Source organism: Lagenorhynchus albirostris, chromosome 10 (genome assembly GCF_949774975.1).
Source record: "Lagenorhynchus albirostris chromosome 10, mLagAlb1.1, whole genome shotgun sequence".
NCBI lineage: Eukaryota > Metazoa > Chordata > Mammalia > Artiodactyla > Delphinidae > Lagenorhynchus > Lagenorhynchus albirostris.
In genome coordinates this window covers 7,486,787-7,501,520 of record NC_083104.1, presented here as the reverse complement: position 1 = coordinate 7,501,520, position 14,734 = coordinate 7,486,787, and the positions used below count along the sequence as shown (strand labels likewise).

Below are 14,734 nucleotides of genomic sequence, written 5' to 3'. Positions count from 1 at the left end.
CTCAGAGGCCTCCATGAGCTCTGTCAGAGGTGGTGACTTTGGCACCGAAATCCGCACGTAAAGCCCCTTTGCAGCCTCTCATTTTGAGATTTGCTGGAGCTGGCGCTCCAGTACCTGCTGACCCCCATGCTGTCTCCCCGTCCCCAGAGCAGGCCAGATTCCACCTTCAGAGACTGGGCAGGGGATGCGGCTAAGCCCAGTGGATTCTGGACTCAAACCCTGGCCACGTCTCAACATAAACAAGAGGGTCTTCTCAGCTGGGAGGGTTGGCAGGATGTGGGCTTTTCTCTTAGCCCTCCCTTCCTCCCCGCACACGCTCAAAACTCTGATACTTTAAAAACATGCAAAAAGCTGGGGCCTGTTAAACAGCTCCGTATCCCTCCTTTGCCTTTGAGGCTCTCAGAACACATTAGCATATTAAAGACTAAAAAATCTGTGGTGAAGACACCTATTTAATTTTATGTAACAGGAACTTCCCTGGCTGTTCAGTGGTTAGGACTCTGTGCTCAGGACTCCGTGCTTTCACTGCCAAGGGCCCAGGTTCAATCCCTGGTCAGGGAAGTAAAATCCCACAAGCTGTGCGGGGGCGGCCCCCCAAAAAAGTTATGTAACAAAGTTTTCATACTGGCCTGACCTAGGCACCCTCCCTCCTTTTTTATTTTTTGAGGAGATCTTACGGGGCTCTGGGATACCCTGTGGGTGTTTTTCCAAGTGAGGGGTTGATGGACCACACCTTGCAGAATCAGCTGCAGAGACTGCATTGTGTGCACTTCACAGAGGCCCGTTGGACCAGGGCACTGGCTGGGAGGGAGAAGAGAGAACTTGCTCACGGAGCTGGGGATGCGGAGGCAGGGTCAGAGCTCAGGAGCCTCCTCCGGCTTTGCCCGCCTCAGACTTCGTCCTGCCCCTTACAGTTTCTGAACAGTGCAGGCCGCGGGCCAGGCAGTGGCTGCCCCTCAGCCCTGGTTCTCCTGAACCACTGTTTCCCGGTATTTCTTCTACAAAATCTGATCTCTTGCCCTTGCATTGTGTTCCTGCTGTGTCCATTAATCTTCTTGCCCCGAAATTCTCTCCCAGCTGTCCTTCCCTGTTAGCCTCTCTCCCTGGGGTTCTTAGGAGAGGCTGAGAGGGAGAAGAAGCTGTTCTCTTCCTCCTTTTCAGTAGCTTGAGAACATGTGTGTTCAGTTTGAAGATGGTTTGAAACATCACTGGCTTACCCTCTTGCATTCTCAGGAAGGAAACGCCCTTCCTTCCTTGCCCCAGCCCAGGCACACCTGCCCGACCTCCTAAGCCTTCTCTACCGCCCGTACTGTTTCTACACCAGAATATCCAGCAGGGTCCCCAAAGCAGGGCTGCTGTCCATCAGGGGTTGACCAGGGTCACTGGTTGCCCTCTCCTGGGAGTTCTGCCACCTAGATTCTTCTCCCTGGAGACTGCTATCTTCTCATGTGTGCTGCTTTTTGGTCTCTCAGATTTTCTTCTTCTGCTTCAATTTTTTGAAGCATATCATCTCTGAGGAGTTCTCTGCTCTGAAGATACAGAGGTAAGGAGAGACCTGCTCTCACTGGGAGCAAGGTGCTCTGGGAAGGGCCGCGCTAGGGCGGTGGGGGTCTTGCTCGCTGCCTTATCCCTGCCCTGCTTCCCTGCATGCTTGGCAGGCTGGCTTCCTGTCCCTGCCTTCCCTCTGAGGGCAGGTAGGGGTACCTGGGGAGGGCCAGCAGCTGAAGAGGCTCATCTTGTGACAAGGAGAGCAGGGCTCGTTGATGCAGGGAAAAGCCAGCCCAAGGATAGGGGGACTCCCAGCTCCCCATGCCACCGCCATGGCAGAAGCTTCTCCTGCCTGAGCTGATGGCTTCCTTCCCTGTGCTGCTGCAGAGGGGTGTCTGCACAGCCCACCGCCACAGAGCAGAGTCTGCTTCCAGCCTGGCAAACACAGGGGTCTTGCTTGGTAATTGCTTTAGGACCCCTGTGAGAGTAGGTGTCTTTGCTTGCTTTCCAAGTCCAAGCTTTCCAAGTCCAAGCTCCTAGTGTGCTGGACCAGACTTGAACTCTGAGGGCCACACTGACAGGGAGGCGGCAGGCTTTGCTGGCCTCAGAAGTGGGCCTGGCCTTTCTGCAACAGTTCAGGTAGAACCTGTGTCCATGAGTTTCCAGTGAGTTGGAGCTTCTTTCCCAGGTGGACAGCATGCAGGGGACGTGGGAGACCTCAGCCCAATCTGGAATTCACTGTCCTGGCTTCTGTTTATAGGAGGAAGAGTTTGCCAGCCCGGGATGCAGGCTTCACTGTGGAAGATATCTGCATGCTGAGTGAGTCATGGGCCCCAGCAGACTTCCTCTGTATATCTTTCTGACTATAGACCACATAGGGACTGCTTGTTCTAGAAACTTCTGTGTGGAAGAGGTGGGGGACCCCTAGCAGGAGAAGATGTTGTGCTGATTGATGGCACTGGCTTCTTTCAGGACGGAAGGATCGTGGCAGCACCACCAGCCTTGGCAGTGACTTCTCTCTGGTCATGGAGAGCTCCCCAGGAGCCGCCGGGAGCTTCACCTATGAGACCGTGGAGCTGGTCCCTGCAGGAGCACAGACTCAGGCAGCTTGGTGAGGGCCAGGCTGGAACTAAGCTTGCTAACAGCTGTGAGCCAGGGCTCCAGCTCCAGGGAGCCCCAGGAACAAAGGGGCCCCCGACAGTAGGCCTGAGAGCTGAGCTCCATGCCCTGCTGTCTCTACTGGGCCTCAGAGGCCAGCCATCTGGTTGGTGGGGGGCACTGCGGGATGAAGGAGGAAGCTGCAGGGCTGGGAAGACAGGGTCGGGTGAGGAGGGCGCTGGTGTTAAAGGGACTTCCTGGGGGTGCTCCCTTGTATCATTTGCCTGGGAGGTGGGGGGCCAGCTTAGAAAAAGAAAAAAGGGGTGAGTACAAAATAATGATTGGGAATTGGGAGCTTGTTGAGGGTCAGCTCCTTTGAGAATCAGATGACCTTCCCCGTGGACAAAGGGCTCAATATTTTTTATAACATTAGCAGGGAAAGTCAGTTACTAAAGTGTTAGTTAAGAATGTTTTCCAGCATGTGCACTGAGGCCAGCAGGCCAGTTTTGTTCAGACGTAACATTCCCTCTGTGAAGACGCAGCTCTCGCTGCCCGTGGCCGAGCCCAAGGGAGTGCTGAAGTATGCCCACTCCCATGTGGCATTTTTCCAGTGCAAGTAAAAAGTGGGCCCTGAGATTTAGTACAGGTGGGCAGAGGGTTTGCCTGAGGTGGCCCCTTAGCCAGCAGCCCTATCTTTCCACTGCAGGAGGAAGAGCCACTCATCCTCTCCACAGAGTGTGCTCTGGAACCGGCCGCAGCCCTCAGAGGACCGCCTGCCTTCCCACCAGGCACTGGTGGAAGCCAAGTCCTCCAGCTCCTCGTCCTCGAACCATTCTGACAACTTTTTCAGGCTGGGTAGCAGTCCCCTGGAGGTCCCCAAGCCCAGGTGAGGACCTCCAAAGTCCTAATGGTGGGGTGGCTAGCCCTTCCCTGTTAGTAAGGCTAGAGAGTGGGGTTCCAGGGCATGCGGCCTGGCAGGCAGTGTACCCAGGAGGCCAGAGGGGATCAACAAGCTTGCAGGCTCACGCACTGTTTGGAGGATGGGTTAATGTTTGGATACAGAGCAGGAGCTGGTTCGCAGAGGGGTTTGAGACTCCCCCTTCCCAGAGCCCTGGCGGATCGGTATCCAGAAGGTGTAGTAGTTGTGATGTCATGGGCAGGGAGTTGGGGCTGCCCCTCCCTCTTGCCTTTGCCAGGTCTCAGCCCCCCTGTGGACCTCACATTCTGATTAAAGAGATGGCGCTAGATCCTCCGAGGTGCTTCTGGCCCTCCCGTTTCTCGTCTGAATGGGTGGAGCACTGAAGAGGACAGACGGTAGGGAGCTAGGCTAGATGTGTGTGGCTGGGGCAAGCCTCGCTGGCCTGCACGTCTGGAAAGGGAGCAGCTCAGCCAGGATGGACAGGTGTGGCTGGAGTGTGCTGCAGAACTGATGTTTCCTTGGTGAGGTTAAAGCTGAGCACTGGCCAGGGGCTTAGGGCTGAGGGATGGCCTGGCATTTGGGGGAGGCATTTCCTAGCTGACCCCATAACACTCCTTCCATGTCATACAGCCAGGGAAGGAGGCCTGTGAATTACTTTGTTTTCTAAGGCCTTGAGAATGTCTGGCCCTTCTGAAGAGAACAAAGAAGTGTGCGACTTAAGAGGTCCTTAATAAATTCCAGGGAGAAAAGACATTTAGCAGAAAGATCGTGAGCGTTGAAGTCCACTCTAGATTCAAGCCCAGCTCTGTTGGATACTGCTCCAGAATTTCAGGTCTTTCCTTGTGGCAGGCATGTTACCAAGGAGGAAACTGAACCCAAAGGTCACAAGCTTATTACAAAGAAAACCCTGAAACTTTGGGAACTCTCCTCCCATCACCGTCCTCTGGTTTTTCCTTTCTGGGCAAAAGCAAGCAATGGAGGCAGGTGGGGACGAGCACCCTCCCCACATAGGCTGAGCGGATGAGCTCTAGGTGAGTGGAGCTGCACTGTCCAGAGGGGTCCCGTGTGCTCACCTCTGAAGGTGAGCCCTTCAACTCGGAGCACTGCCATGTCCGTCAGCGCTGTAGCTGAGTCTGTTAAATAAAGGCCACAACCTTTCTGTCCCCACGGGTCTGGTGGAGGCAGCTGAGCGGAGGGGGTGCCGAGCACACAAGCCCACGTGCTGTGCTCATCCGCATCCTCTGTGCCACCCCGCGTGTCTCTGCAGCTTTCCTCAGGGCCCCTGTGGGCCTGCTGCGGCACTGCGTGACCCTTCCTCTTCTGGGCCGGAGCTCTTGCTCATCGTCCCTGCCTCCTTTTCTGCCTGTGCAACATCGCTGGACAACTGGGAAGGAAACCAGAAGATTCCTCCTGTCCCCTGGGTCCTCCCTGGTCTTAACTGTCCAGCTGTTGGGGGCTCCCCCACTGAGGCAGCACCCCATCATACACCGTAGCTTTTCATCATATTCCCTTCTTCCTGACAAAAGATCCTAGTTCGATCTCGTGGTCATTTCCCTCGGTCTCGCCACTGGTTATCTGCCTGCACTGGGGGCTCAGATGCTTATGGCTGGTCCAGGATGGTCCAGGAGGCTGAGGAGGATTGGGGGTGTCCTCCTGATCTCACGGCCCTGTGAGCTGGGGCCTGGTGAAGGAGGCTGGAATAACTGGGCCAAAATGGGGCGCCTTGGAAAGGCGTGAGGTGGACTGCTGTGAGGTGTTTGATGGCTCTGCTGGTTTATTCTGGGAGTGCCTGCTTGTAGCCAGGCTGGGCTGGCCAGGTGACAGGGTTCTGGATTGGCTGCTTGTTTGCCACAGGATTTGAAAGACTAGTTTATTCAGGTTTGGAGCATTCTAATTATAATTACATATTTCCATTAACATTAAAATTAATTTAGTCTCTCTTATCTTAAAGTGCCTGAGGGATTCTGTCATTAGCTTTCCTGCTTTTCTAAGGTAACGACAGCCAATCAGCTTTTTAGTGCAGCAAAGGGAACTGTGTGGAAAGAAACCCTTTAGTAAAGCTATCTGTGACGGCCGAAATTCCCCTTACAGTGTGAATTCTCTGGGTTTCCTATGCTCCACATTCCCAAGTTCTACAAGAATATCTCTTTTAAGGTAGGACTTCCCTGTGAAAAGAATTGGTGAAGCTTTGTTCAAAGCTAAGAACTATGTGTCAGATTCAGAAGAAAGTTCTGTGGGGTGCTGACTCTTACCCAGTCCCAACCCCCGTACCCTTCACTGGCAAGACCGGTGGCCCTTTTGCTTCATTAGCTGCTACTGCAGCAGCTTCTAATTGAGTTGCGTTTCTGGACCATTGTTAAATCTCTCGTCACCTGTAGGGCTGGGGGCTGGGAAGAGGCAGGACCAGTGCTCACATGCCTCTCCGAGCCCTGGTCAGTAAAGCGCCCCGCACCGTGTGTAGTCTTGGTCTCTGCTCCAGAGTCAGACATCTTTAGGGATGGGGGTTGCTAGCATAGCACTGTTGTGCCTGAAGAGGGATGGTGCTACCACTGAGCCCAGCTGGAAGCCAAGCTGCCTGAAGAGCACGTGAACTTGGCTGAGGGACATCCAGCGGCCTGGTTGGTTAGCTAAGTGACAACATAGGTGCCAACTCTGCTGCCCAGATAGCTGCTCTTTCCCCATCCTTCACCACCTACTAACTGCTTGTTATGAGCAATGAGCTCTGTCCCCGGCTATGTTTAATGAGGCAGAGAAACCAGATTGCTTTCTGTAACACATAGGGTTCCTGTCTTAACGTTTGATGTGTTCTCCCATGGGGCCACAGCTTCAGACCAGAGATGAGCGGTGAGAAGCCTAAAGGCATTGCCAGCTTGAGACCCATAAGAGAAAACTTAGAGCCCCAGAAGACTTCTCCTTGGGCTGCTGCAGGAAAGCAGAGGTCCCTGGTTCACACAAACACACACACCCGCACAAACAGACACACAGACACACACATACCCCAATGCCTGAAGTCCAGGCTGAGGGAAACTGATGACTTCAAGTCTGATGAATCTTGTCCTAGCCATTTTTGAAGTCACTTGTTCCGAGGAGTCAGGCCCTTGTTGAACCGAAGGATTCTTCCCTAAGGCCCCATTCCTGGAGGCGTTCACTTGGGCAGAGGCTGTGGGACCATCACCTGGAGGCTTGGTAGTGGTGGGGGGTAGGTACAAATTAGGTGACATTCACGCTCTCTGAAAGGCTAGGATTCTGGGTCTTGGCTCAAATGTTCGTTCCCTGCATGACTTCAGACATGTCACTTGATAGCTTTGGGTTTCTTTTTTCTCATCATCAGAGGGTTAAATGGGCAACTAACTGCCCAGGTCCTTCCTAGCTGTGAACCTTCAAGCCCTCTCTGTGAGCTGTCAGATCAGGTGCTTTTAGATGCAAGTAACAGAAAATCCATCTCAAAAGAGTTTAAACAATAAAGGAAAACCGTTGGTTTACGTTGGAAAAATGCAGCCTTCAGGCCCAGCTTCCTCAAGGTTCCAACTCCGTTTCCCTATGGTTCTTTCTCCTTGCCTCTTTCTACATGCTAGCTTTGTCTTCTGGCCAGCTTCCCTAATGGGGCCAGCTACTCCATGTGCTTCCTTTCTCACATCCAGGGACCACGTGAAGGCCTCTTTTCCAACCATAGATCAGAAACTCTGTGCTTGATTCCAGTTGGAAGTTGGAAGTGTCCATCCCCGAGTCAATCCCTGAGGCCTCCACCATCTCTTATCAGGAAGGAAGATCAGTGTACTATGCGGCTAGCATGGGTTTTGGTCAGACTGGGTTTCAATCCCAGCTTTGCCACTTCTAGCTGTGTGACTTGCAAAAAACACTTCCCTTCTGAGCTCAGTCTTTTTTATCCCATCTTTAAAGTGGCAGTAATGATCCTGGTCTCCATAAGTTTGGGTTTAAGTGAGATAATGGAGCAAAATACGTGGCACATAGTAATACTTACCCTTTCCATGAGTACTGGAAATGCTCAGTAAACTGTAGTTGTGGTTAAGACCCGTCCTTATCAGTCTCATTTCTGAAGGACTGTGGGCTGTGTCAGGGCACTGGGCAGCTAGGTAAAAGGCCAGATCAGGTACCTCAGGCCAGACCTCTTTCTCCTCGCCTCAGCTGTGTGGCTTGGGCCAGCTCTGCTTGTATGGATACTCCTGTACCCCCTTCCAAAAGGACCAGCTAAAACACACTTGCCTGAGCTGGCCCACAGCAGGGGTCTGGCAGGTGTGGGGCAGGGTGGGGCCATTTAGCTCTGTTGGTGCTGTGAACACGGGCTTAGGCCATACCCATCTAAGGGAGTGAAATGTTGCCAAGAAGCCAACCTCCTGGGCAGAGGTCTGGGCCTTCGGGATGTGGATGGATGACCTTGGAAGCACTGTCAGCTCCACAGTTGTCCAGTTTGAGGGCAGCTTGGCCCCATGTGCCCTCCAGTCCTGTAGGTAGGTCGGTGGAGGTAGATGCTGTGTTTGCACTCGAGTAAGGGTATAGGGCAGAAGAGCATGGGGTTGTATTAAGGCTGGTTGCGTTACCTGTGTACTGAGGCTAACTTGAAAGTTTTCCTTCCTTCTTTCACTCGGCAGGTGCAGGTGCTTCCTTCTCGTGACTGTTCCCTGTCATCTTTAGGTGCCCCCTCTAGCCAGCTACTCCAGATGTGTACTTACGAGGACCTCTTTGCTTAGCACAGCCCCTTGCTCTCAAACCCAGGAACGCAACGGTTGCTTTGCAACCCTTTGCTTGACAAAAGCCTCAAATACGAAGATTCATTTGGAGCCTGTGTGCTCACTCTTGAAAAAGATGCAAAAGATGGTTGGCTGCTTGCTGAGATTCCTTTGTGGCCCCTGGGATCATGTGCCCTGTTGCTGTCTGTGCTGCCTACTCCATACTACAGCTGTCCCCGGGCTGCTTCAAGCATGGCTCTTGCCTGGGGGTGCTACCTGCTGCACACGGGAAGTACAGGCAAGGGACTAGCCTAGGAGACCAAGAGCCCGTGCTGGGAACCTCTCTGTAACCATATTCCATCTGTCATTTTCCCATTGGAAGTGTGAGTCTCTGATAGCCCTGGGGAGTGGGGTTAGGAGCATAAGAAACCCCCATGTTCCCTGCCCCATAAGTCCCTCGTCCTACCCAGCCTCCTGTACTTCACATTACTTTCATTCCCTCAATACTCTGCTGTTTAGCAATTATTTTCCCGAAAACTGGAAAAGAAACTCTGCCTTACCTTAAAGTTTGAGCAGGAGGTGAGATTTGTGGAGCCAGGCTGCCCTCAAGAAGGGTTGCATTGACTGAAGACTCCAGCGTGACCCAGGGGAAGCACAGGGCAGGCACCACACGGTGGCATGTAGCTTGCTCTTGCATGTAGGCAGCAGTCTCTGATTTATAGACAGTTAAGGATCACCAGAGATACAGTGTCTGGCCTGAACCCTACCAAGTTTCTCCACGTAGGAAGAAGGAAGCCCTGCTTTGTCAGTCACTAGGGCTTCCACCAGGTAGCAGACCATGACCTGTCCTCATCCCCAGTGCTGCTGTCATACACCTTCCAGAGTAGAGCAGGAGCAATGAATATGGCAAGTCTCTATGTTGCAGGGTGGGTCCGATTCATGGCGGCTTTAACGTAGAAAGCTAGCTGTTTTCCCTGGTCTCAAGGTGGTTCTGTTGTACAGCAAATCTGTAATCAATCTTGGCTTTAAAAATCTATTCTTGCACTCTGTAGCCGTGGAACCTTGGGTGAGTGTCCTTACCTGTCTGGGCTGCCATTTTCCTTCCTCTAAGAAGGAGATGAGGGCTTCCCTGGTGGCGCAGTGGTTGGGAGTCCACCTGCTGATGCAGGGAACACGGGTTCGTGCCCCGGTCCGGGAGGATCCCACATGCCGTGGAGCGGCTGGGCCCGTGAGCCATGGCCGCTGAGCCTGCGCGTCTGGAGCCTGTGCTCTGCAACGGGAGAGGCCACAACAGTGAGAGGCCCGCGTACCACAAAAAAAAAAAAAAAAAAAAAAAGAAGATTTATGATCAGCAGAGATGCATTGCTAGCCAGAGCTGCACTCAGCTTGGCAACTACTTGAGGATAAGCTGGCCTGGGGACCCATGGGGACTGTCACCTCAGTCTAGGAGCCCTTGACTCCAGCTAACTGGGTGGGCCAAGGTCAATTAATTTTTCAGTATCCCACCCCCTGTACCACTATTCATGCTTCTGCTCTGTTTCTGGGTCCCTACAGGAGCACCTTCTGCTATTCTTGAATTAAAGAACAAAGGGTCAAGCATCAAAGATGATGCGCCTCTGGGGATTGGGACCTGGGGTAGCTGATGGAAGGCCCTTGTTTGATGTTTCCCTGTCTCCTCCGTTCCTCCCCCACCAGCTGGGCTACTGTCCAGAGACAGCAGAGAAGGCTGGGCTGTGAGTGGGGAGGTGGTGGTAGATTCCCAATACAGCTTTCCTCTCCCCGCACCCCCCAAACTTCTGCTTGAAAAAGGCCTGATGAAGTTGTCAAGTTCGCTGCCTGATTTCATTCCTTCCTCCTGGGCATAGCCAGTGAGTTTGCTGGGTTGATGCTTGTGAATACGAACTTTGGCTCCTGGAAGGCGCTGCAGAGGAAGAGGGCAGGGCTCAGGGCTCCCGTCACCTTCCTCTTCCATCTAGGTCACCGCCCGCACCGTCCCCAAGAGGCTTGTTCTCCCATCTCTACCATAGGACCTCAATGGTCTGGGTTCTGCATTGCCACCCTGCCAATCTGCATGCCAGGGAGTGTGGGGTGATCCTGCCTCCCTGGTTCCTGGGGCATTCAGCCTTGCTCCCCTCCTTTTGGTGCTGTTGAGATTTGACTTGCTTTGTCGGCCAGAGCAGGCATGCCCTGATCCCAGGCTTTGGTTGCTGGCTCACCTTTGTCACCATGCTTTGCTCTTGTTCTTTTGCTCCTGTAAGTCTTTGCATGATACATTGTCCTCACAGCTGAGCCTGCCTTATGGTCTTTTTTTTTTTTTTAATAAATTTATTTTATTTTATTTATTTACTTTTGGCTGCGTTGGGTCTTTGTTGCTGCGCGTGGACTTTCTCTAGTTGCGGCGAGCGGGGGCTACTCTTCATTGCGGTGCTCGGGCTGCTTATTGCAGTGGCCTCTCTCGCTGCAGAGCACAGGCCCCAGGCACGCAGGCCTAGCAGCTGTGGCTCGTGGGCTCCAGAGCTCAGGCTCAGCAGCTGCGGTGCATGGGCCCAGCTGCTCCGTGGCATGTGGGATCCTCCCAGACCAGGGCTCGAACCCGTGTCCCCTGCATTGGCAGGCAGATTCTTAACCACTGCGCCACCAGGGAAGTCCCTGCCTTGTGGTTTTTACTCTTCTTTCTTGGTCATAACCTGTCCAGCTGTTTTTGTACTTTTGGAGAAAATGGTTAACTTTACAGCTGCTCTACCAACAGACCCTTGTGGCCCGGTCCCAGGGCCACCGTAGCCTCCCCGCCCCACTCCTCCAGGGCCTCCCCTGTCAGGCATATGACTGACTACATCATCTCCCCTCTCTCTCCTCTCTGCCCCAGATCAGTGGACCATCCCCTGCCCGGATCCTCTCTCTCCACAGACTTTGGCAGCTGGCAGATGGTAACAGGCTGTGGCAGTATTCAGGAACGGGCTGTCCTGCACACAGACTCCTCTCTCCCTTTCAGCTTCCCGGATGAGCTCCCTAACAATTGTCTGTAAGTGTCTTGCTTGAGAAGACAGGATGCCCCGCCCCCACCCCACCCCACCCCGCCCGCCCGTATCAAAAGCTGGTGAGCCACTGAGTGCTGGCTAGGAATGAGGCAGCAGCAGGCCCCAGGGAGCTGGCCTGGGCTCCCTGCCCCTCCCGAGTGTCTCAGTTAAGTATACCTCACTGCTCCTGGACCCTGAGGTATGAAGGGGGCCTGATGGACTGCTCAGGAAGTGCGTTGGAGTGTGTTCACTCTCCCCAGCCTCTAAAACCCATCCATGGGTCTCTTGGGGCACACACCCTTAGGGAAAGCTGGCTGGACTCTAGCTATAAAAGATTCTATTTCTGTCCAAGGCTTTGCCTGACATGAGAACCCTTTGAAAGCAGAACAGTGGAGTAGTGAAAGTAGGTGTATGGTGGAGACCAGAGCCAAAACGGGTTAGCCCGAGGGCTGTGCTCCCAAGCAGAACCGAGGGTTCCTTGCTGTCCCCTCCCCCCTTTTGTCATCTGCTTTTGTCTCTGGTCAGGAAAGAAAATTGGACAGGGATGCCCATCCAAAGCCCAAGCCTGTAAAATCCTCTCCCTCCAAAGCTCCAATGCTGGACTTCCAGTTCTAGCAGAGCAGCTGCCTCTCTGGCTGCCGCCTGCCCCCTGCCTGCGCTGCTGTTTCACGGATGTCAGGCGGGGAGAGCCTCCGGTGGCCTGGGGAGCAGGATCTGCTTCTGGTCTGTGGCTGCCTAAGGGCCTTCGCCTCCCCACCGGGTGCTGGGTGTTCATCACCACCACCAGAATCCAGTTCATACCCTCCAGGGCTGACAGGTTGGAGGCAAGTTGCCCTTGGGAGTTGAGAAGGATTCCTGCTGAGGGCAAGCAGGGGCCAGACCTTGGGATTCCTAGATGGTGCTCACAGGCCCTGGCCCCGCAGCTAGGGAGTAGCCCAAGGACTTCAGAGGCCACTAGGGCCTGGTACAGCCTTCTCTATAGCCAGGCCCTTAAGCCAGAAACAAGATCTCTTAGATTTTTGAGGATTAAAGAAATAGATGTCTGCACCTTTCTGTAGGCTCTTCCTACTTCAGCCAGAGAGCCTAAGAGCTACCTCTGGAGGAAGCAGACATCTCTGCCCCTGCTTAATAGCACCCCTCACTTACCTGGTATTAGCCACTGAAGCGGGCAGCTCTAGCCCCAGATCCTACAATTTATGCCTTGAGTAGCTCTCTGTGCTCCCAGCCAACCCTCAGGTTAGGGGTGGTTCCCAGAGGAGGGCTAGGTTCTCCGTGATCCCATGGCCTCCAACACTGCAGGATGGGCCTAGGGTCAGGGTTGATTCCTGGTGAGGTCACGTAGTATGTGGGTTCACTGCTTTGGCTTTGATGTCAGAGAAATTTAATCCAAATCCTAGCTGTTATGTTTACTAGCTCTGGGGACTTCCCTAGCGGTCCAGTGGTTAAGACTCTGCACTTCCACTTCAGGGGGGTACGGGTTCGATCCCTGGTTGGGGAACTAAGATCCCACATGCTGCATGGCCAAAAAAATAAAAAAAAAAAAAACCAATATGTTTACCAGCTCTGTCTTGGGATATCAGCCTTGACTTCTCTAGCCTGCTAGCTCATCTCTTGAGAGGGAATGGCACTATGGTAGCTCCAGTCTCTGCCTGCCATATGTCCTCAAGCGGATCACATACTCTCTATGGGCTCCAGTTATCTTGTTTCTAAATAAGTTGTGATCTCTCCCCTTTCTGCCTCCTAAAAATAGGGGGCAATGAGAATGCATACATACGGACCTTTAGATATTCCCTGTGAATATGAACTACTATCTGTATTTCTCCTGGTTATATGCTCTCAGGAAAAGCTAAAGAAGCACACATGGTCTCCAGCCTATGTAAAACCTAATTAGGAAGTAAAGAAAATCCGGGGCCACGTATCTCCCCCACATGCCAAGAGAGACTTCGGAGTTGTTCATGGTATTGCAGGAATCCAGTATCAGCCCCATTTTCTTAGTGCTGCTGCTAGAGCTATTTGACTTTCCTTCGCCCTACAACCTGCTTCTGCTGCTGCTGCTGCTTCTCTCTCTCACTCTCTCTCACTCTCTCACTCTCTCTCACACACACACCCCACTCCCACCAATCTGTTTTCCCTGGGTCTGTTCTCCCCATACTTACCCCTGGACACTCACTTATCCTCATATCTCCATGTGCTACCCCAGGCCCTAGGTGCAAGTCATTTGGGCTTGGGAACTGGGGATATTGCTGCTGCTTCTAACAAATTTGCAGGAGGGGTTACCCAGTGATTGGTCTCTTAGGGGAAATTTTGGAGTGAGTTAGTGGTCAGGGCTGGTCTTTGTGCTTAGGTAGATGGGAATGTGAGGGCTCATCTCATGTGGGTCTGTGACCTTTCCTCTAATTCTGTGTCCCTCCTACCCCTAGACTTCAGAGGTTGAGTCCAGAGGTTGGGCGTGGCTGGTATCTCAGGCCTTTTCTATTAAAGACTCTTCAAGTCATCAAACAGCCTTACGTGGAATTCACACTTGTTGTTCCCCTTCTTGACTTGTGATAAGTGCCTGTAGAGGCCAGGGAAGGAAAAGCAGATAGAATGAGAAAAGAAGTCCTGCTGGAAAAGCCAGCACCTTCCTAGCTGTTTACCTGGGGACTGCAGTGACTGAAGGTGAGGGCTCTGGCCTCTCCAGGTAGGAACAGCAGCCTGAGAGCTGAGAGAGAGTTTAAAAGAGGAACAGGGTCAAACATTTGGGGCCTGAACCACAAGGGTAGTATGGCCACGGGGCAGATGCTGGCCTTCTACTGAGGAATGCAGAAGGATAGGCAGTGTGGCGTCAGGATGAGAATGTTGGATCCTGCCCCAGGGTAATGCGTTAATTCTCTCTCTTTCCCTCCCTCCCTCCGCACAGGCTTACAGCCCTGAGTGAACGGGAGACTCGGCTACAGGAGGTGCGCTCAGCCTTCTTGGCTGCCTACAGCAGCACAGTGGGGCTTCGGGCAGCAGCCCCCAGTCCCTCCGGTGCCATCGGCCTGCTGGAGCAGTTTGTCCGTGGTGTTGGACTCCGGGGCACCAGCAGCAGCACCTTATGAAGCAGCCAGCTCATGACAGCTTCCTGCTCCTCTCTCACCTGAGCCCTAAGCGGAATCAAAGCCATGCCCAGCCAAGGGGTGCTTCAAGGTGGGGGGAAATCTCCCCTTCTCCGTCATGCACATGGCAGCCCCAAGGCTGAGCAGGGCCAAGGACGGGGTTCTCCCCCACCCCAGCTTCCTGACTGGTGTCCGCCACCCTACTTGTCACTGCCTCCCACCCACCTTAGTCTTTGCCAGGATTCCTGTCAACTCTCAGAACTATGTGGGGTTTCCCTGGGGCCTTGTGGAGGCCGAGACTTCACAAAAGACCCCCACTTTCCATTCTCGTCTCCTGGGGAGGAGGGGTCACCCGCGCTGAGAATGAGGCAGTTTTGACACAGATCACAAAATGAAATCAAAGCCTTTTTGAACAGCTACTCTATCGCATTATCATTTGGCTCCTGT

General features: G+C 53.3%; 1 protein-coding gene across 7 annotated transcripts in view; it reads left to right on the top strand.

Moving 5' to 3' along the window:
* Nucleotides 1-14,706, top strand: part of MTMR14 (myotubularin related protein 14) — a 43,202-nt gene extending 28,496 nt beyond the window's left edge. For 2 of the 7 annotated variants that reach the window (XM_060161264.1, XM_060161263.1), the window contains exons 14-19: nucleotides 1,473-1,543; nucleotides 2,249-2,307; nucleotides 2,461-2,599; nucleotides 3,293-3,472; nucleotides 11,060-11,215; nucleotides 14,110-14,706. In XM_060161264.1, the coding sequence (XP_060017247.1) occupies nucleotides 1,473-1,543; nucleotides 2,249-2,307; nucleotides 2,461-2,599; nucleotides 3,293-3,472; nucleotides 11,060-11,215; nucleotides 14,110-14,290 (786 nt within the window). In that variant the 3' untranslated portion in view covers nucleotides 14,291-14,706. The remainder of the gene's footprint in view (nucleotides 1-1,472; nucleotides 1,544-2,248; nucleotides 2,308-2,460; nucleotides 2,600-3,292; nucleotides 3,473-11,059; nucleotides 11,216-14,109) is intronic. The other 5 variants (XM_060161266.1, XM_060161265.1, XM_060161269.1 and 2 more) reach the window with 3 other exon arrangements.
* The last annotated feature ends 28 nt before the right edge of the window (nucleotides 14,707-14,734 follow it).